Raw genomic sequence first — 21,340 nt, forward strand, 5'->3', positions numbered from 1 at the left:
ATGTAGTACAGTATTGTTTCTGTTTGCACTAGCCAAATTGTGTTGTAACATGGTGTGGTATATGGGCAACTCTGGTAACGCTGCCCTCTCATTCATTGATCTGCTAACCGCTATGTTATGCTCCCGTGTTCTGATAATAATAGCTTTCTAGGACTAAACATTATTTGGATAATTGGAAAAAAAAAAAAAAAGTTAAATATCTTAACCCTACTGTTAGACCTACCTGAAAAACTAAAAAGCATTATTTGTGCTATCATTATTCATTTCTTTATTTGTTCTTATTTTATTACGGACTGCTTACTTGTCATTTTTTAATTCAATTCAAAGTTTGAAATCAAGCTCTCATGCTACTGCACTAAAATTACCCCACTGTAAAATAAAAAAAAAACACTGAGCTAAAATTTGTGAGATAGCTAGTTATAATGGTAATTAAATAAATGTTTACATATGTATAAAAGCCTACATTAAAATCTGTCATATAAATTGGTCTCTTCATTAGAAATTAGCCTACTGATTGCCACCATTGATGGACAATTTTTTTTAATAATATTAAAAATATCTGTATGACATTATATTCTGCAGTTCTTCCCTGTTGTACTGAATATCTATGCTTTTCAAATGATCATATTGAAGTTAGAAATTCAAATATTGTGACAAAATTAATTTTGTAGGGTGCCACAAGTTTGTTAAAATTTCCAAAGGGTGCCGCGACTAAAAAAAGGTTGGGAAACACTGGCCTACGGCGTAGTTCCGACGCAGAAGTATAAATCAGCCTTAAGGCAGTTCCTGCCTGTGGGTTACTGTGTGTTAATGTTAACCCCCCTCTTCATGGGGGCCGGGGCTCTTAGTTTGCGGAGGAAGTAGAGACGCTGCTGTGCTTTCTTGGCCAGTGCTGTGGTGTTGTCAGCCCAGGAGAGATCCTCTGTGATGTGCACACCCAGGAACTTGGTGCTGCTCACCCTCTCCACAGTCACACCATTGACGGACAGAGGAGCATGCTGAGTGCACACTCTCCTGAAGAGGTAGTGTTATGTTAAAAGAAAAGGCATCCTTTGTTGTCAACACACCCGATCTCACCAGAACATAACTTTCCACGTGTTGTGTGGAGAGGAGTCTTGCCATCTTGACCGCTGTTCACTACACTGCTCCTTATGTCTTTTCTTCACTCTGTGTCAATATGCAGTAAACATCGATAGCTGGTGAAGAGTTTAATGTCTCTTGGTTTCAGGAGACAATCGCAGAACAAATAGACTGTTTTTGTCCAAGCTTCACAATTACACAAAACAAGTAGTCAGCAGCCATATCACCCTGTAGCCCTAGACTGGTCGCCTACTGAAGCTAAGCAGGGTTGAGCCTGGATAGTACCTGGATGGGAGACCTCCGAGGAAAACCAGGTGCTGCTGGAAGAGGTGCTAGGCAGGCCAGCAGGGGGAGCTCACCCTGCAGTCTGTGTGGGCCCTAGCGCCCCAGTATAGTGATGGGGATAGTATACTGACAAAAAGCACCGTCTTTCAAATGAGATATTAAACCGAGGTCCTGACTCTCTGTGGTCATTAAAAATCCCAGGATGTCCTTCGAAAAAGAGTAGGGGTGTAACACCGGCATCCTAGACAAATTCGCCCATTGGCCTCTGTCCATCATCATAGCCTCCTAATTATCCCCATATTCTGATTGGCTTTATCACTCGGTCTCCTCTCCACAAATAAGCTAGTGTGTGGTGGAACATTCTGGTGCAATATGGCTGCCGTATGACTACAGTATGACTACAGTTGTCAATCGTGGCATTTCTGTAGGTGTGTGTGAACAAGAGAGGAATGTTATAGAACGAAGGGTTAGCCTGTAGCTAAACCGGTTCTGAAAAGCATTTTTTTCATTAATGGCTTAAAGGTTGCAGTGTATTGTAGATCATTAATTGTCAAGTAATATTTCATTATTTTATAATTTTCAAGAATGCTCTAATTTACATGAAACGGCCTAAACGGTGAAAACCTTTAACAAAAGTTTTTTGTTCTTAGGCATTGTGTTGCTGTGTGGGGGTGTTTGAATGTAAGGACATTGCATGAACTGTAAAAAAACAAAACAAAGAAGTGATATTAGCAACATAGAAATAATTTTTCAACTATAGTTGCATAACGTCTTTGATAATCATGTTTACAGACTGTCGTTTGCCCTTTCTGAAAGGCATTAATCAACAGCTTATTATAAAATGTAAATTAAAACTCATAGAAATGAAGGTTGGGGCTTTTTTTTCAGATTTCAGAGTGCTTTATGAGCATTGATAAGGACCAGACCTCATTTCATGAAGGGTCCTCATGAAGGGACAGAGTCAAAGACAAATAAACACTTACTTCCACCTCCACCCACAGTTCAAAAAGGACTATTAGTACTCCTTTATAAATGCAAGGTTATTGTTTTTTGGTTAACATAAGTTGGCCATGCATCATACCACATTAGAAAAGGATGAAAATGCAATGATGCTACTGTCTGGCCAACCAAATAAAATAATGTTATTTACCTATCCCATGCTGTGCAGATGCAAAAACAAGTAAATTCAATGGTAAAACATGTATTTTCCAATAAAATACATGAACCTCTCTTTAAAATTCACTATGAAATGACATTCAAAACCCATTTCTGGATGAATTAGGATAATTCAACAAGTGTGTAGAACTAATTTCTCACACAGACTCATCCCAAGCTTCTGTTGCTAATTCCAAAACGTCATTTTAGGCTTTCTAAACAAGTTTATCTGTGTGTGTATGTTTCCGTCTATGTGCGAGTGTGTGTGTGTCTGTGCTGTATGTGTGTGCATGCACAGAGAGAGAGAGAACGAGAAGTGTGCTTTTCATAGAAAATGAAAGGTAATTTAGTGGGAAAACATGGAAATTGTGTATTATTTTTATCCTGTTGTCATACTCGTTTGTTTGATGAGTGTATTTGGTTCATTTTTATCACAGGACATTTGAAATAAGGGAAATATTTTAGTGAAGTGACCTGGAACTGTAATGTGGTCTACAGACCTGGAACTATAAGGAACTACTTCATACATCACAAGGAGGTATACAGATATATTTTGCCATAGAATAAAACATGAAAATATCCAGAGTTTATATTACCCTTAGACCTTATTTTAGACATTTAAGCTAAAACCCATAGACTCCAGGACAACGGAACCAGAAGTACTAAAATGCTAACTTGTTTCCAAGCTTTGGCCTACAAAAATGTAGTTCTAATGTTTCTTTAGAATGTTCATCAACCAATCAAAATCTAGAATTCAACAGCCCTGTGGAATGAATTGACAAAGATGACAATAAGTAAATGTTAACACTGAGGAACACCATTTTTACAATAGACAAATTTTTTGCGACACATCATGTATAAGTTTGCCTGTGTCTGTCTCTCTTTCTCAGGTAGGGAAGATACGCAAGACGGCAGCGCGGAAACGGGAATACCACCTTTTGTTCATGGTTATCACCACGGTGGTGTGTTACCTTCTGTGCTGGATGCCGTACGGTGTCGTGGCCATGATGGCTACATTTGGCCGGCCAGGAATCATCTCACCTGTGGCCAGTGTGGTCCCCTCTCTCCTCGCCAAGAGCAGCACGGTCATCAACCCGCTCATATACATCCTGATGAACAAACAGGTAACGGCAAATCACATCATTTTTTTTTTCATATACAGTATATGGTAACAAAGGCTCATATGCATGTATAATGTATATGCTGCAATTATGACACAGATGCTTGTTTTCAAACTTCTTTTTAATTAAAAGAAACTGAGCATTGATATATTAAATTAATTAACCATGGTACACTTACGAAAGTTTCAAGAACTGTATGTTCTTAAATAAAAACTAGAGTTATGGATGGGGGAAAAATATATCATTTCAGTTCACATCTTATTGTTTTTATAGCATTTTAATTTAAATAGAATTTAATATAACAATAACAGTAAATTATGCATAATTACAAGAAATAAGTTCATTTATATTTCGCATATTTCCAATAAGTTAATTTATATTACTTATATTTGTGTAATTGCACTGTAACAACATCACCTTAAAATAAAGTGTAACAAACTTCAATAGATTAATAATAACATTCATTTAAATACCCTGCAGCCCAATTGGAAGTTTGCTAATACCTCCTGGTTGTATATATATATATATATATATATATATACACAGTCATGTGAAAAAGAAAGGACACCCTATTAAATTTCAATGGATTTCCTTATCAGGGCATAATAAAAAAATATCATCTGGTCCTTGGCATGAATTAAAATTCGGAAAATAAAACCTCAGATGATCAACAACACATGACATATCACACCGTGTCATTATTTATTTAACAAAAACTAGGCCAAAATGGAAAAGCCATAGGTGACTAAACATGGGTAACCCCCTTACGGTTAACATAGGAATTACAAGTGTAAGTAATGGTCAGGCACTGCTAATCAAATACCTTTTAATAACTGATCATCAGCAAGTGTGATCACCTCTATAAAAGCAGACATTTTGGCAGTTTGCATGGTCTGGAGGCTTCTGGTATGTGTTAACACAATGCCAAAGAGGAAAGACATCAGCAATGATCTTAGAGAAGCAATTGTTGCTGCCATCAATCTGGGAAGCATAATACGGCCATTTCCAAACAATTTAAAGTCCATCATTCACAGTGAGGAAGATTATTCACAAGTGGAAGACACCAATCCTCCCAGGAGTGGACATCCCAGGAAATTCACCCCAAGATCATACCGTCCAATACTTTTGAGAAATTGCAGACAACCCATGAACTTCACCGCAGACTCTACAGGCCTCAGTTAACATGTTAAATGATAAAGTTTGTGATAGTATAATTAGAAAAAGACCAGACTAGTATGGCATGTTTGGAAGGCTTGCCAGAAGAAAGCCTTTTCTCAAAAAAAAAAAAAAAGAGCTTGGCAGGATAGCTTAAGTTGCATCTGAACAAACCATAAGACTTCTAGAATAATGTCCTTTGAACAGACGAGACCAAGTGGAGATGTTTGGCCGTAATGCACAGCACCATGTTTGGTGAAGAGCATATCAGCACAAACACCTCATACCAAAAGTCAAGCATGCTGGTGGAGGGCTGATGATTTTGGGCTTGGCTTGTAACCACAGGACCTGGGAATCTCACAGTCATTGAGTCGCCCATGAACTCCTCTGTATACCAAAGTATTCTAGAGTAAAGTGTGAGGCCATCCATCTAACAGCTAAAACTTGGCCAAATTGGGTCATGCAACAGGACAGTGATCCCAAGCACACCAGCAAATTTACAACAGAACAGCTGAAAAAGAACAGAATCAAGGTGTTGCAACAGTCCAGTCAAAGTCCAGACCTCATCCTGACTGAAATGCTGTGGTGAGAGCTGTGCAGAAACAAACGCCCACAGACCTCAATAAACCAGAGCAGCGTTGTAAAGAGAACCAAAATTCCTCCAGAATGATGTGAGACTGATAAAGTCATACAGAAAATGATTCGAGTTATTACTGTTAAAAGTGGATCTACAAGCAACTGGATCATAGGGTGTCCTTAGTTTGTCACACATGGCTTTTCCATATTGGCTTCATTTTGCTAAATAATGACACCGTGTGATATGTCATGTGGTGTTGTTCATCTGAGGTTTTATTTGAAATTCAATAAGGTGTCGTTTCTTTTTCACATGACTGTGTATGTATGTATGTGTGTATGTGTGTATGTATGTATGTGTGTGTGTGTGTGTGTGTATCAAATCGATAATTTGAATTCATATTTAGACATTTTTACAAAAACAACCAAAAGAGACAAGAAACTGACAGGTAGCACACAATGTTACTGGGTCAAGTAAAGGTCAAGGCTTTATTATCGAAACAAATGGTCAAAAGAATACACAAACATTTAGTTATTTAAAAATTAATTAAATGACCAATGTGTATTAACAGAGAAATAAACATTATAAAACATCCCATGGCTTTTGAAAGTGAACTGGCCTGTAATAGACAATTGCAGATATTTACAGTCTACAGTGAAGATCAAGACTTTTTCCACAGATAACTTTGACAAAAAAGAAAAAGAAAAAAAAGAACAAAAAAGGGCTGTGGTGCATAATTATAGAAATGTAAAGGAAATGTATGAAAAGGAAAGGTATAGGAGAAAATAAAAATAATAGATATGAAAGTAAAATTAAAAAATGCAGAAAGGAAAGTTGGCACAGATACACAGCACCACAAATGTAGTACCATTCAAACATTTTCTCTCTCTCGCTCACACACACTTAAGAAAACGGCACATTTGGCACAGTCCTCTGAATTGTACTGTGCACATCTATGACGCAGAATTGAAGTTTTCCAGTGAAATCATCTGCATTTTCTCTTTTCTTTAACAAAGACTATGCTCAAAACCTAAACCTAGAGACCCAGCTCACATTTCCCATTACAGGCTAAATCCTACCGTTTCTAGTACTGTAAATGTATTTACCATGAACACTAACAAGCCCTGCTTTCTGTCACATGCTCTGTGCACTGTAATATACATCACCCACCCACCCCCCGAAAGTAGTCATATCACCCCATGACGTTAAAAAACAAAACCAAAACTATTTACAGTTAACGCTTCAAATAATACTCTTAAAACGGCTATAACTCCAGTCACCTAGCCTCTTGTCAGTGAGAAACAGGGACGGAGTTTATGCCACTGAAACACCTCCTGTTAAAGGCTTAAGAAAACACATTCACAGAGGAAGGACACACAATTCTGCCTCTGACCATACAGCGTGTAAAAAACTAGAGAGAAAGTAGAAGGCAGAGTTTTAGTCCTTCCATAGGTCACATGACCGATTGGCCACATTGATAAACAATTGTCTGGCAAAGCCGTGGCCGGATGGTTAGTGTCCATTGCGGTTCAAAATTCTGGGGTCTGCTTTTTTTTTTTTTCCCCCGCAATGACACATTAAATTGATCACAAGTGACGGTAAAAACGTGAATAATGTCACAATGTAATGTCATTTCCATTTCACATAAAAGCTGTTTTCAATATTGATAAGAAATGTTTGAGCACCAAATCAGCATATTAGAATGATTTCTGAAGGATCATGTGACACTGAAGGCTGGAGTAATGATGCTGAAAATCCAGCTTTGCACCACAGGAATAAATTACATTTTAAAATATATTCAAATAGAAAACAGGTATTTTAAATTGTAATAATATTTTACAATATTAATGTTTTTACTGTGTTTTTGAACAAATAATAGCAAATGTAATGACCCCAAATGTTTGAACTGTAGCTAGTGTATATGCTCTCCCCCAGACATTTCCTTTCCATTACCCTGTCAATAAAAAAAAATAAAGTGTCGAAAAAGCCCCCCCCCCCAAAAAAAAACCCTATTTAATTATCCGACTGTCACAGACTGGAGGCAAGTGCGATGGATCGTGATTGGTCACACATGCCCGACAACCACGGCCAGCCCAACATTGAGTCATATGGAGAAGACGACACACTGCAGGTTCAGCTACTCTAAACCGGTCATGGGAGTTTTACATCCAAACCTAATTTCGTATTCCACGTTAAAGAAAAAAAAGTTACTCTTTAGTTTCTCTACATCTACAATCCCCCAACATGGGGAAACAGGACAAAGTAAAGGTCAAGTATTAGCTTTACACATCTCAGCCTATCATAGGACTAGAAGGAAAATGAAATATTTCACCCTGGTGAGAGAGTATCGTGAGCTCCTGAGTGAAATCATCAATTACTAGTTTTACTTCTACAATATACAACAGCGATTAAAACGGACATTAGCTCCCCTCACCAGATCTCCAGAAAAATCAGCTTGTGAAAGTGTTCGGTCTTAATTAAAATGGCACACATTGAAACAATGCACACGAGTAAATAAACCTTCAAGTTTTCCCTCCTGTAGAAAAGTCAAACCACAAAGTGAAATCGCATTAACTGTACATTTAAGAGAAGACAACGTAATTCATTCGCTTTTAAAGACGACCCCAACCTGGAGTCAAGAAAACCTCTTGATTTTAGGGGCTACAAGACATTTAAAAACCTCAGTTTATAATTAACAAATAATATCACCACCGTACTTGTTATATTGCCAGCAGCCTTAAAGTCCCAAATAAGATTTACAGTGCTGCATTGAGTCCATAGTACAAGCAATAATAACTATTTTCTGTAAACCACCTGTCTAGACAGATTTTTCAAAGTATAACACGAGAATTGATGAATGAACTATGGCCACATTCAAAAACTCCTTTAAGCTGTTTAATAACAGGTACATTAAAGTACTTTGCTTTTGAAGGAACATTTACACGGAATAAGAAAACACTATTGATTAATTTGCCACCGTTCAGCGAGACGTTCTGGAAGAGCAAAATATTCTCAAAGAGGCTTGTGAATGTGGCACGATGTATATTACAGCAGAAAACGACACCTAATTTACAAAAACAATCATAGCATTATGGCGAGAAGCTTTAAAATCTGTCAGTATGTGGAAAACAAATCTATGGACAGATTAATAAAGCTCATTTTTAGTCCGAGAATAAATCTAGCCTTTGTGCTAAAATGTATTTGTGTGAATGAATACATTTCACACAACAGTGTAGCTTTCAGTGTTTATGACTGCTAATACTTTCAACCCTGTGAAAAACAGAGTTCCATTAAAAAATATATAATAAAATAAACCAAACACTGTTTTTTTTTTTTTTTTTTTTTTTTAAATGGCCATGAACATCCACAGATCTAAAAAGCTTTTCTGACGACATATCTATTGCTGTTCTGATCATCTTTATTTAAGCTTAGGCTCAGGAAATGCTTTTTTGAGTGAACTACAGCAGAAGGTTTTGTCCCATATCTAACAAGGTCCTTTCTCAACAGTCTCTGTGCGGTCCTGCGTCTGTCAGTCTGCAGATCTCTTCTGCCGTTATTGCATCTTTCAGTTTAGGGCTCACAGTGGACGTTCTTGAATCCGGGGAGCGTGACCTTGCCTTTCCGTTTGAGGTCGTCATCTGAGCCGACGTTCATGCGCTGGATGAGCATCTTCTCGTAGAGCAGGGGATGGTACGCACCCAGAGTGCAGGCGGCGTCGTAGTAACGCTCGTGGTAGTGGCACAGGTCCGTCTGTCGCAGTGAAGGAATGTACTCGTACACATGAACCTCTTCACATAAGGACATCATCAGCAGGATGCCTGAAAGACACAAAACTAGACATTAACAAAAGCAGCCCACGCACACACACAGTGACAGAAAAGTACATCAGACTAGGGTTGAGGGGAGGAGAAAAAAAAGTGCTTCATATTCAGAGGGAAAAAAAATATCATAAAATTTAATTTAATTCGACTAGAATTGTTTAAAATTATTTCATAAATTTTTTTAATGTATTAAAATATGAAAATTATATAAGTATAATTTAAATAAAATGACATCTAAATATAATTACGTAATTTACATAATTAAATTATAATACTAATATATACACCTTATTTTCCAGAATATAAATTGCATATTTATCACCTGAGGTTTCAGTTTCACTTTAAATGCATTAGTTCAGGCATGGCGTTTATTAGAAATGTTTATGATGCATGCTACTATAAATTTGTTTGGTTTAGGCTACCTATATTTTTCATTCCTGTTCAGTTCTGAATACTGTCAAATTTCAAGGTTTTGTTGTAGAGTGATGAGACCTAAAAGGAAAAAAAAAAAACATTTATTTACGCTTTCATTTTATGTATTAGTATTTTACATTATTTCTAGATATAATAATAAAATGGCACTGATACAACTCCCCCCAATGCAGATTTTGACCTGGTACAACTTATTTTCTAGAAAAATAAAAAAATATATATACACATTTTTTTTTTTAAGTGCAATTCTGTTAATGGTTACCACAGCATAGAGATTGTGTTTTAGTTTAGTTGTGAACGTGCAGTCTGAATTAAAGGGCACCTATTATGCCCCTTTTTACAAGATGTAAAAAGTTGGTAAAATGTAAGACCAACGTCTTGGGTGTCCCCAGAATGTGTCTGTGAAGTTTCAGCCCAAAATACCCAACAGATCATTTATTATAACAGCTGGAAAATTTCATTTTTGAGGTGCATCTAAAAAAAAGCTGTTTTGGAGTGTATCGCTTTAAATGCAAATGAGCTGCATATTCCCGTCCCATCTCCAGAAGAGGGTGTCGCGTATACATCTCTCGGCGTTGCATATCTACAGCAATTAACAGCTGGTAGAAGCAACATAACTAAGAGCGAGAGAACCGGTGTTTAGCCATACATATGGGAAGCCAAATGCACTGAAAGTGGAACGAAACAGCACGATGTTACAGAGCTAGCACCACGCTTACCTGTCATCGGTGCGGATCAATTGACCGAGCCGCGTAACCGCGCTACGAACGGCGCAAACTAATCTAACAAGCACGGCGCTGATCAGTTAAAAAATACAATGTACGCACACAAATACGGTTAAAACGCTAAGCACTATAATGACATGATATTCACAAAGGAGTCTGGAGTGATACACGAATTTAGGTAGATTTTGAGGCGCATTACCTTGAAAAATGAAAGTAATCCACAGCGTCCTCAGCAGCTCAGATGTTGGGAGAAAATTAAAACTTCTGTTCAGTCTTACATCCAAACACACAGCACCGGGATTGCTTGGGAGACATTGTTGACGTTACAGCTGCTCAAGCGCGGGGAAAAAGGAGGACAGCGTACAACCGATGAGGGCGGAAACTATCGCAATGCAGGGCTGTCAATCAACCCCCCTGGGCCTGGCCCTATGCAACGTGACGTCACACTGCATGAGAATCAAAACGGCTTGCCTAGTGAGACTGACTTGGTTTAAAGGGGATTAAAAATTGAGTGGGTGGATTTTTATCATGGTAGGATGGTTGTGTTCACACACTGCCAACACACATTTATGTCCAAACACCATGTAAAAGTGGATTTTGCATAATAGGTGCCCTTTAAATGTGGTGAGATAGACTGGCCATACAAAATAATGAAGAAAAGAAAATGAAAGAAAAATATGGCATTGCCCATGTGGGCTGCATGCAATAAAAAGAGAGAGCAGTGTGGTCTAATTCAACAGTGATGGTCAACTGGTCAATAACTAATTCACATTAACTCAAACTGTGACCGTGAATGAGAAAATAAGAGAACAAGCAGACAAAAGGACCATTTAGGAAGCAGAATCTGACAAAAAAGAAAATGAGAAAATTAGGCTTGTGCAATTTCCATTCAATTAATTTCGCTTAGCCAAGACCTACAAGAACATTCCAATTTAACTGAACAACCTTTATGCTGTCAGTCAAGGAATCTATGGATGTCAGCCTGTAATTTTTAGAGAAGTCGTTATATTTTGATGAAAGATTTTCCCCCTTTATAAAAACATGTACTGATGAACTGTGCACTGTAATAATGTATATTAAGAAATCTTGTCTATATATACAGTGGTGTGAAAAAGTGTTGGCCCCCTTCCTGTTTGCCCCACTGTATATATATATATATATATATATATAAAATTTGTACTTCAATAGGAATCCACACAAGGGCAAGAAAGTTGGTCTCTCAAATTCACCGCATTGACCAACAGACAGACGCTTGGTTTGAAAGTGACACCTATGTTAGCTGTGCTATATGCATTGCTACACTATTGACAATAGACCTTTTTTTGCCCGTGAAACTTCACTAATGTGATTGCACCTTGATACCCTGCCAAATCTTCTTACAGCACTCAGCTTGAAAAGCCTTCATATTTTTGAGACAATGTTAAAAGTGTTTCTCAGGTCTCAAGTGTCTCTTCTCTCGCTTTTTGTCCAAAGTTCTACAGGTGCTTCTGCATCATGTTCTGCTGTCAGAGTTCGATGCAGAACGGTCATTCTTCCATGCCCTCCAAGACCACAGTCATCCAGCTCAACCGTAGAGTCCACAGTAACACTGTTGCCTGCACCGCTCAGATCTCCACCGGCATCCACAACCACGACCACGACTGCAGCAGTCCGGCCACAGAGAGGACCAACCCTCCAGAGGTCACCACCTAACCTGAGCCGAGCCATCAGTCATGACATTGAACATAACGTAGACAATGTGGGCGATGGTCAACCCTGCCTTGTTTCCAGTGCTTCTTTCTTTTGCAGTTGCAACAATGAATTGTTAATTCAAAATAAGTGGATAGTCAACAAAGCATTTTATTGCTGATTAGTGAGATCTTTTCTCTGTGCATGAAGAACCTTGAGTAATCTAATTTTGTGGTTTAAAAATAAAAATAAAAAATACAACCTGGACTTGAAAAATATCAGAGGCAAAGAAAAGATAAAAAAGTAAACTGCAAGAAATCTGAAGCATGAGAGCATTATATTAGACGCTTCTTATGAAGTTAAGCATATAGTTCCATGTGGCCAGGCTGCCTCAGTCAGTGTTCAATTCAGTTTTTCACCAAACGAGTCAATAAAATCTGTATTATGTTCTTTTATTAGAAGCATTTATAATATTGTATCAACATTTATAAGAACTGTCCTAACAGAAAGCGTTGGAAGAGATGGATGTTGTCTTAGAAGAGAAAGACTGTATATTTAACGTGTATATCTGTTAATTTATCCCCTTTAAGATGTATACAAGTATACACACACACACTATAGTTAAAAGGTTTGAGATTAGTTCTTGTAATACTTTTATAATACTATTTTTCTGGCTACTAAAAATTCAGCTATCATAGGAATAAAGTACGTAAAAAAAAAAAAAAATCTTGCCATCCCCAAACTTCTGAAGGGTGGTATTAAAAGCCACAAGATGCCAATTTTTATTTCAGGTTTTCTTCAATATTTATACTTTGGCTATTTAACTTTTCTGCTGCTTTTCTACTGTAATCTGCATATTATACAGTGGGGAACATTTTTATTTACATTTAGTCATTTAGCAGACACTTATCCAAAGAGACTTACAAATGAGGACAATAGAAGCAATCAAAACTAACAAAAGAGCAACAATATGCAAGCGCAAATGACAAGTCTCGTTAACCTAATGCAGTACACGTATCAAGTTTTTTTTATATATATATATATATATATATATATATATATATATATATATATATATATATATATATATGCATACATACACACAAAAAAGAAAAACAAGTACATAGAATAGAAAAAATAGAAAGCTAGTGTGTTTTTTTTAATAAAAAAAAAGATAAATCGATAAATATATGAAGCTTGCAGTTTTTCCAACTTAATTTGCACATTGGGCAAGATGTTAAATATCGTATTAAGAATGTTACATGTTTAAATACATTTTTTAAGTACTTGCAGCCCTACTTTAATTTATTTTATATACATATACTTTGTTGTCTTAAAACGTTTAAAATTATTCTCTTCCCGTTCAGGTTTCATTTGACTTCGTTAAGAGTATTGTGTATTATATTATTTGAAGGGTTTGTTTAATGTCAAAATCGTCATTTTCCCTTCGGTGAAGAACTAGTTTTCACTAAACTGATATTGCACAAGTAGTATTTCCTTTGTTTTAAATGTCATACAATCTCCTAAGAAAAAGGTGGTTGAAAAACAGTGTTGCATATACTACTGAAACGATTTCATGAAAATATACATACATACATACATACATACATACATACATACATACATACTGCTCTTTTGAAAATTTGCCCGCAATACAAACTGGTACTTATATATATATATATATATATATATATATATATATATATTTAAGATTAACAACAGTCTTTGTTCAACACTTAACCGTTATTTGTTACCAATACCAAAGAAAGAACACTCTTATCTGTTCCAACATGCATCAAACTGTCCCATTCCTCCCAGTTATGTTTCATATGATAAGTTATATTGCTATCTGAGCTCATATCACTGATGTATGTAAAATTATTTTACGATAAAGTAGTGGCACACTGATCTAGATCACTTCACATCTGTGACAACAACAGTGTTTCAGGAACTACGCAATAAGTAAGAAACTCTATTTCCACAGAGGGAACCATCATCCCAAAAGACCAAAGACCTTATGCATAAAAAAAAAAAGAAAAAAAAAAAAAAGGTTGCACGGTTCACTTGGGATCCGGAAAAAGGGATTCTCAGAGGGATTTAAAATACATACATATATATATATATTGACTTTTGAAATGTGCTGAATGTATGCCCGAGGTTGAATAGTGTCTCTAAGGACTCAATGACACTGCTCAAACTCATCAACATCACCAAAACACCAAAAGGACTATGTATAAAGTGCCAAACACACCAATGTGAACAATGTAAGCATTTCTGCACTTACAGTGGGGAAAATATTTATTTGATCCCCTGCTGATTTTGTAAGTTTGCCCACTTACAAAGAAATGGTCTGTAATGTTATGGTAGGTTTATTTTAATGGATAGAGACAGAATATCAACCAAAAAAAAAAATCCAGAAAAAAAACATAATGGTTAGAAATTGATTTGCATTTCAGTGAGTGAAATAAGTATTTGATCCCTTACCAACCAGCAAGAATTCTGGCTCCCACAGATTGATTATGTGCCCATGTGGAACACAGATTAGTCCTGCCAATTTAAGAAGTTACTCCTAATGTCAGCTCGTTAGGTGTATAAGACACCTGTCCACACAATCTGTATCTTCCATTCCAACCTCTCCCACCACCAGGGGCAAGACCAAAGAGCTGTCAAAGGATGTCAGGGACAAGATTGTAAGATTGTAATGATCTTAAGGCAGTTGGGACCACAGTCACCAAGCAAAACATTGGTAACACTACACCACAATGGACTAAAATCCTGCAGCACCCGCAAGGTCCCCCTGCTCAAGAAGGCACATGTACAGGCCCGTTTAAAGTTTTCCAATGAACATCTAAATGATTCGGAGAAGGATTGGGAGAAAGTGCTGTGGTCAGATGAGACCAAAATTGAGCTCTTTGGCATTAACTCGACTCGCCGTGTTTGGAGAGAGAGAAATGCTGACTATGACCCCAAGAACACTATCCCTACAGTCAAGCACGGAGGTGGAAACATTATGCTTTGGGGCAGTTTTTCTGCTAAGGGTACAGGACAACTTCACCGCATTGAGGGGCAAATGGACGGGGCCATGTACTGTAAAATCTTGGACGAGAACCTCCTTCCCTCAGCCAGAACACTGAAGATGGGTCTTCCAGCATGACAATGACCCGAAACATGGCTCAAGGAGAACGAGTGGCTCAAGAAGCAGCACATTAAGGTCATGGAGTGGCCTAGCCAGTCTCCAGACCTCAATCCTATAGAAAATGTGTGGAAGGAGCTGAAACTTCGAGTTGCCAAACGACAGCCAAGAAACCTTAAGGATTTAGAGAGGATCTGTAAATAGGAGTGGATCAAAATCCCTCTTGAGATGTGTGCAAACCTGGTGACCAACTACAAGAAACGTCTTACCTATGTTCTTGCCAACAAGGGTTTCTGCGCCAAGTACTAAGTCATGTTTTGCTTGGCGATCAAATACTTATTTCACTCACTGAAATGCTAATCAATTTCTAACCTTTATATAATGTGTTTTTTTCTGGATTTTTTTGGTTGGTATTCTGTCTCTATTCATTCAAATAAACCTACCATAAAATTACATATCCTTCATTTCTTTGTAAGTGGACAAACTTACAAAATCAGCACAGAATCAAATAAATATGTTCTCCACTGTAAGTATCTGTTTATTTGTACCCAGAAATTATCTGTAATTGTCATGACATTACAAACTGGATGTTTGCCTGTCGATTTGTTGTGCCATTTGTTGTTCAAGTATAAATGCAGATCACTATGAATAGAGCACCGCAGATTGATCTCAAATGTTATGAGAACAATGTGTTTGAAGTTGTCTGTGATTTTTATAAATGGGGGAGGCATAATCAGCCTTAAATGACTGTTAATGGTCTTTTTATAACACAAGATCAGTGTCACATTAGTTTCTCACTGTACAAAACATAAGCAGCATTACATACTAGACTTGGCACAAAATAATTTTCCACACCAATACGGTATCCACATTTAAACCGATTACACCAGTATTAGTGCTGGTTGGATCATGTTTTCAGTCATTTAAAGTTTGAATGTTAAGTGAAAACGGTGATATCTACAGTAAATTGGTGAATTGTTTACGGTTTATTTAGTTTTCTCATTAATGCAATTATTTATTCATTAAGTCAGTTTTGTGAAAACGAGAGGCAGATTTAACGTGTGAACACCATAATAGGCCAATCATAGTTCAATGGTGGCACTGCCTTCTCTTTTCCTCCAATGAATGAAAAAAAACAAACAAAAAAAACATTTAGATGCCACCCTATGCCACTCCACACTTCTGCAGACGTCACCATAGAAACAGGCTCTACATCTGAGAGCAGAGTCTGGATGTGTCTGCGATATGATTGGATATCTAACACCTGTTCAAAAAGATCTGTAGCTACGTGCAGTTACTTACTGAGCCTGAAGCAATCTCAATGATTTCTTTAGCTCTTACGGTGAACAATTAATCTGTGCGCGCTTCCTTTTTAAATAAATTAGTGCCGAGTCTGACAAATCAATTAATCATGATTAATCGCATCCAAAATAAAAGTTTGTATTAACATGTACATATACATATTATATAAACAAACACGTACATGTATATATTTAAGAAATGCATAATATATTTATATTTATGCATAATATAAATCATCTATAAATAAATATATTAGGGCTGTCAGTCGATTACAATTTTTAATCTAATGACATGATGTTTTGATTAATTAATCACAATTAATCGCAAAATAAATTTGACTGTGAAAATACCCACAATTTTTTTTAAAGATATTTGTTAAATGAAAAAGTATTAAGTAGACATTACAAATTGTAGCTTTAGAAATATTTTATTTGATTCAACAACAAAAAATATTACTACACAAACATAGGCAACAACGGCCGAACATAAAATATGGAACATAAAAGATCATTTATTCGATTTGTTCAAACGGCTGATTCCTTCAGAAATTCAGTAAACGGCTCTCTTTATGAATGGGCCTTTGAATCATTGATTCACACAATTAGTTCAAAACGCGCATTCATTCAGAAACTAAATGCTGCTGTGTTGCTCGTAGACTACAACAGGGGTGTATTCCAGAAAGGAGGTTCAACAAACTCCGAGTTAAAACTTGCACTCTGAGTTGACTTACCCTGAGATGGGAAACTGAGGTTTCGAGTTCAGAACAGCTTAACAGAGTTAGTTCAATTGACTCTATAGGTTGACTGAGATTAGCGTGTGCACCATGACTATGAAAAGCCATGATCAATGGAGATCCAAAATTCACCATGACAACAGCACCCGCCAAAAAGTATTTTCTGCATACTTCCGGGTCAATACGTAACTTTAATTCTTAATCACTGTTATAATATCAAAGGTAAAAACTGGCAGAATGGTAAGTTATTGAACTAATATTCATTTTCATGGTATCCCACAGACAAAAAAAAAAATAAATTTTTTTTATTTTTTATTTAAATCAGGTATAGCTTTAAGCATAAAAGGTTCATGAGTGTAGGCTACATGACTTTGAATATTTATTGAATGTCAAATGTTTGTAGTGTCTATTTCAATGTGCAGCGGCTTTTCCCACAGTCTAATGCTCTTTTCACATAATTAAATGTTCTCTAATCCACCATGCTACATTTCTTAATTAGGGTAATGAAATAAACATTTGACTTCTATTCAGCCAACAGCAAGAAGGCTGTGATACCTCAAGATGATAGCTCTCAAATAAATATGCATGTGGATATAGCAAAAATAAATAAATAAAATAAAATAAAATAGAATCCTCTCCTGATGTATATGTAACTCCCCATGAATTAATGCAGCTTCATCTACAGGATCGTGTGTAAAAAGACATGCCATTTGTGTCACATTTACAGTGTCTGCATGATGAAAATGAAAGTGGTGCGGCGAGAAAAATAATCTTGTTTCCATTTGCATTAAGATTATTTTTCTTACCCCTCAGGAAACAAGACTGTTGTATATAATTTTTCTTATATAGAAAATGCATCTTGATTTAAGAATTTTTAGATATTTGAACTTGAATTAAAGCAAAAATCTCAGCAATAAAAGCATTTTTGCAGCATGAATGAATTAATGAGGTATTTAAACATTGCTTACGCTTTAAAAAGGTGGAGGAGACCGAAAGAAACTCCGGGTTTAGTAAACCTGCTCCAGACAAGGTTAGGTTCACAGAGTAAGTTACTATGATAACTTACCAAGAGGTTTAGTTTTGTCTTTAATTGGAACCGAAAACCCCTAGTTTCCCTTTTCTGGGGTTAGCAAACTCTGAGTTTCCAACAAAACCCACTTTCTGGAATACACCCCAGTTCTGCTATGGCTTTAAAGGTAATATATGACCCTGGACCACAAAACCAGTCTTAAGTCGCTGGGGTATATTTGTAGCAATAGCCAAAAAAAAAAAATTGTATGGGTCAAAATTAACAATTTTTCTTTTATGCCAAACATCATTAGGTTATTAAATAAAGATCATGTTCCATTAATATATTTTGTAAATTTCCTACTGTAAATATATCAAAACTTAATTTTTGATTAGTAATATGCATTGCTAAGAACTTCATTTGGTCAACTTTAAAGGCGATTTTCTCAATATTTAGATTTTCTTGCACCGTCAGATTCCAGATTTTCTGAATAGATACGCTTTCCATTGATGTATAAATATAAATTGACCCTTATGACTGGTTTTGTGGTCCAGGGTCACATATATTCTTTGCAAAATTGAGCAAAAACACATAATATTGTGTTTAAAATATAACAATATCAACTTGTGATTTTATACAACAGTTCAGTAAATAAGATTTAAACTCGTGATATTCGGGACAAAAATCAGCACTCGTGTAATAGCCTACTGCTCTCCCTGCTTGTGTGATATCATATTATATAAATGAGACCAAAACACATACAGGGGCATTTTTGCACCAATATTTTGTATTTTAGGGCATAACTGCCTTCATGGAGTTGTTGCCCTGCATCATATTTGTCAACTGTCCACTGTATAATGAAAGATGACGTACAGTTCTGGGGGCGGGGCCAGTGCATTAACTGCGTTAAAATATTTAATTGAGTTATTTCTTATAACTAATTAAGTTAACATGTTAAACTGACAGCCCTAATATACATACACACACACACACACACACACACACACACCAATATACACACTTGTGTGTGTGTGTGTGTGTGTGCAAACAAACTTTTATTTTGACAGCACTAAAAGAAATAACCTCATTAGGTGTAATCAAAATTAAAAATGACAGCCTTCTTCGGTGGTGCCAGACTTCTCCAATCATTCAATTTAAATTCTGCACCTTTCTTACGATCGACTGCAAGCAATATCTGATCTACTGAACCAAGTTCTACAAAACATTTTTCCCCCTTTTTTGATAATCTGTTTCACTGGGAAGTTTTGACAGATCTTTTCTTTCATACTGTGACGTTTTATCTGTTTTATCGTGACTTTACATCATAAATTCTGCGAGATCGTACATATGGTCAGAGTGATTTTGTTGCTGCTGAATGTGGGTCAGATTCTCCTTGGCTCTAGTTCAACACAAGCTCCATTGCTGGATGAAAACGTGGTGTGTCCATCTGCTCTTCTCTCTCCCTCTGGTTTCAGCCAACACAGACTGAGCAGACATCCCACAACCTCCTGACAGAGCAGAAGACGTGCCTACAAACCCATCATGACAACTCAATCTGCAAAAGGTCGCTTTCCATCATCAGGGTGTTTTCTAATCAGAGTTTACGTCAGAGGTCAGTTTGGCTTTTTCCACTGATAGCCATTCTGAATTAGCTGTGTACAAAATTCTTTTTTTGTCACATGCCTGACAGCCACAAGTGCCATTTTGTGAGCTTTATAAAACCAATAGGACAAAGACAGGAGTAGAAAAGTGAAGTGAACAATTTGTAGTGTCTTCTTGAGTTGTCAACTAGCTGCTCTGGTGAAGTGTCACAACTAGCATTAATGGTAGTACTCACTTGATGACAAATGTGACACAATTGAGAGGCAAATAAAACATTTGTGTTGTCTTCAAGCACAGGTTCCTAAAAGTACAGCCAATTTCTTTAGAGACCACAACAAGAAGTCTGTAATTTTTGTACCACAAAAAAAATAAAAATAAATAAGGACTGCAATCAGTTCGTTTGAGCTGTCTGACTGAACAACTGACAATTTCACTTCAAATACTGGCAAAAGTTAGGGTTGGGACTGTGAAAGAGGTTTGAAGACAGTCATTATTGTTGCAATTTTACTTGTTTGTGCCACTTAAATTGCACCTTTGGGTTTTGTACCGGTAGCACAAAATATGTGTGTGTGTCTTACCTATGAACCCTGAGGAGGGCGGGTTGGGCTGGATGTTCTCCAGATTGTTAGCCTGAATCACGTCCCATAACTGCCAGATGTATTTCGGGTGCAGGATGTAGAAAGGCTGCATGGGGAAGTGTCTCCTGTGCTCCATATATGGAGTGAACAGGTTGTAGTCTGGATTGGAGTACCACTACAAAAACAAACAACAACAACTATATGAGCAAAATGTCTCTCAAAGAACTACCAAATCTGGATCAACGTTCTCACTCCAAACTCGACACATATTGACGCTTGGTCAGGACCCCTTGGCGTCACTTTTTGATGCTCAAGGTACCCCTATAGCATCATTTTTCAACGTGCAGGGTCCTCCATTGTTTTCAGTTGTTTGTCTTAATTTAATGGTTTGCATGCATTTGTAAAAAATGTAAATAATTTTATATAAATGTATACTTTCATTGGAGCACCTAACCCCACCCCTACCCTAAACCTACCCACTTCTGAACAATGCAAAACACGTAGCAGGAAAATAAAAGTACAGTCACAGGTATTTATTGCAAAAACTGACCATAACCAAGCAGTATAAAACCAAGCCTTCTGAAGCCATACGATAACTTTATGCGAAGAAAAGAGTAAAACATAAGGTTTTAATCGCTGAAAATGGTCCCGCTCCATTAACACGCTCACATCTCATTCAAAAAGATACTCCCGAGACACACAAGAGCCAATAGAATTTCACCACCAAGGCTGACGTAAGGCTTCTTCTGGCGGCATTTTTTGAATTTGCGCACACAGCACACAGGATGAGCTTTACGGTGGAGGGAGACCGCGATCGTGTCTATTCCTCTCACAAAAAGTGACGCCAAAGGGTTCTGACCAAGCATCAATATGTGAAGAGTTGGGAGTGAGAATGTGTTGCTTGGATTCATTTCAACCAGGGACAATTGTGAAAGGATGAACATTGAAGGCTGTCCTTCAAACTGTT

At 36.9% G+C, this 21,340-nt stretch overlaps 2 protein-coding genes across 3 annotated transcripts in view; one reads left to right on the plus strand and one right to left on the minus strand.

Annotated features, from left to right (window-relative positions):
- tmtops2b (teleost multiple tissue opsin 2b) overlaps positions 1–12,626 on the plus strand; it is a 38,145-nt gene extending 25,519 nt beyond the window's left edge. The window contains exons 3-4 of the mRNA XM_016295534.1: positions 3,411–3,644; positions 11,822–12,626. Coding sequence (XP_016151020.1) covers positions 3,411–3,644; positions 11,822–12,040 — 453 coding nt within the window. The 3' untranslated portion in view covers positions 12,041–12,626. The remainder of the gene's footprint in view (positions 1–3,410; positions 3,645–11,821) is intronic.
- The window catches only part of LOC107602911 (beta-galactoside alpha-2,6-sialyltransferase 2-like), an 85,228-nt gene continuing 67,440 nt past the window's right edge, over positions 3,553–21,340 (minus strand). Inside the window, exons 5-6 of one of the 2 annotated variants that reach the window (XM_016295533.1) lie at positions 20,374–20,548; positions 3,553–3,629 (exon numbers count right to left, since the gene is read on the minus strand). In XM_016295533.1, coding sequence (XP_016151019.1) covers positions 3,619–3,629; positions 20,374–20,548 — 186 coding nt within the window. In that variant the 3' untranslated portion in view covers positions 3,553–3,618. Of the gene's footprint in view, positions 3,630–8,770; positions 9,189–20,373; positions 20,549–21,340 lie in introns of those variants that run through there. The other variant, XM_016295532.1, reaches the window with a different exon arrangement.

This window comes from Sinocyclocheilus grahami, unplaced genomic scaffold, assembly GCF_001515645.1.
Source record: "Sinocyclocheilus grahami isolate Dianchi unplaced genomic scaffold, SAMN03320097.WGS_v1.1 scaffold337.1, whole genome shotgun sequence".
Taxonomy (NCBI): domain Eukaryota; kingdom Metazoa; phylum Chordata; class Actinopteri; order Cypriniformes; family Cyprinidae; genus Sinocyclocheilus; species Sinocyclocheilus grahami.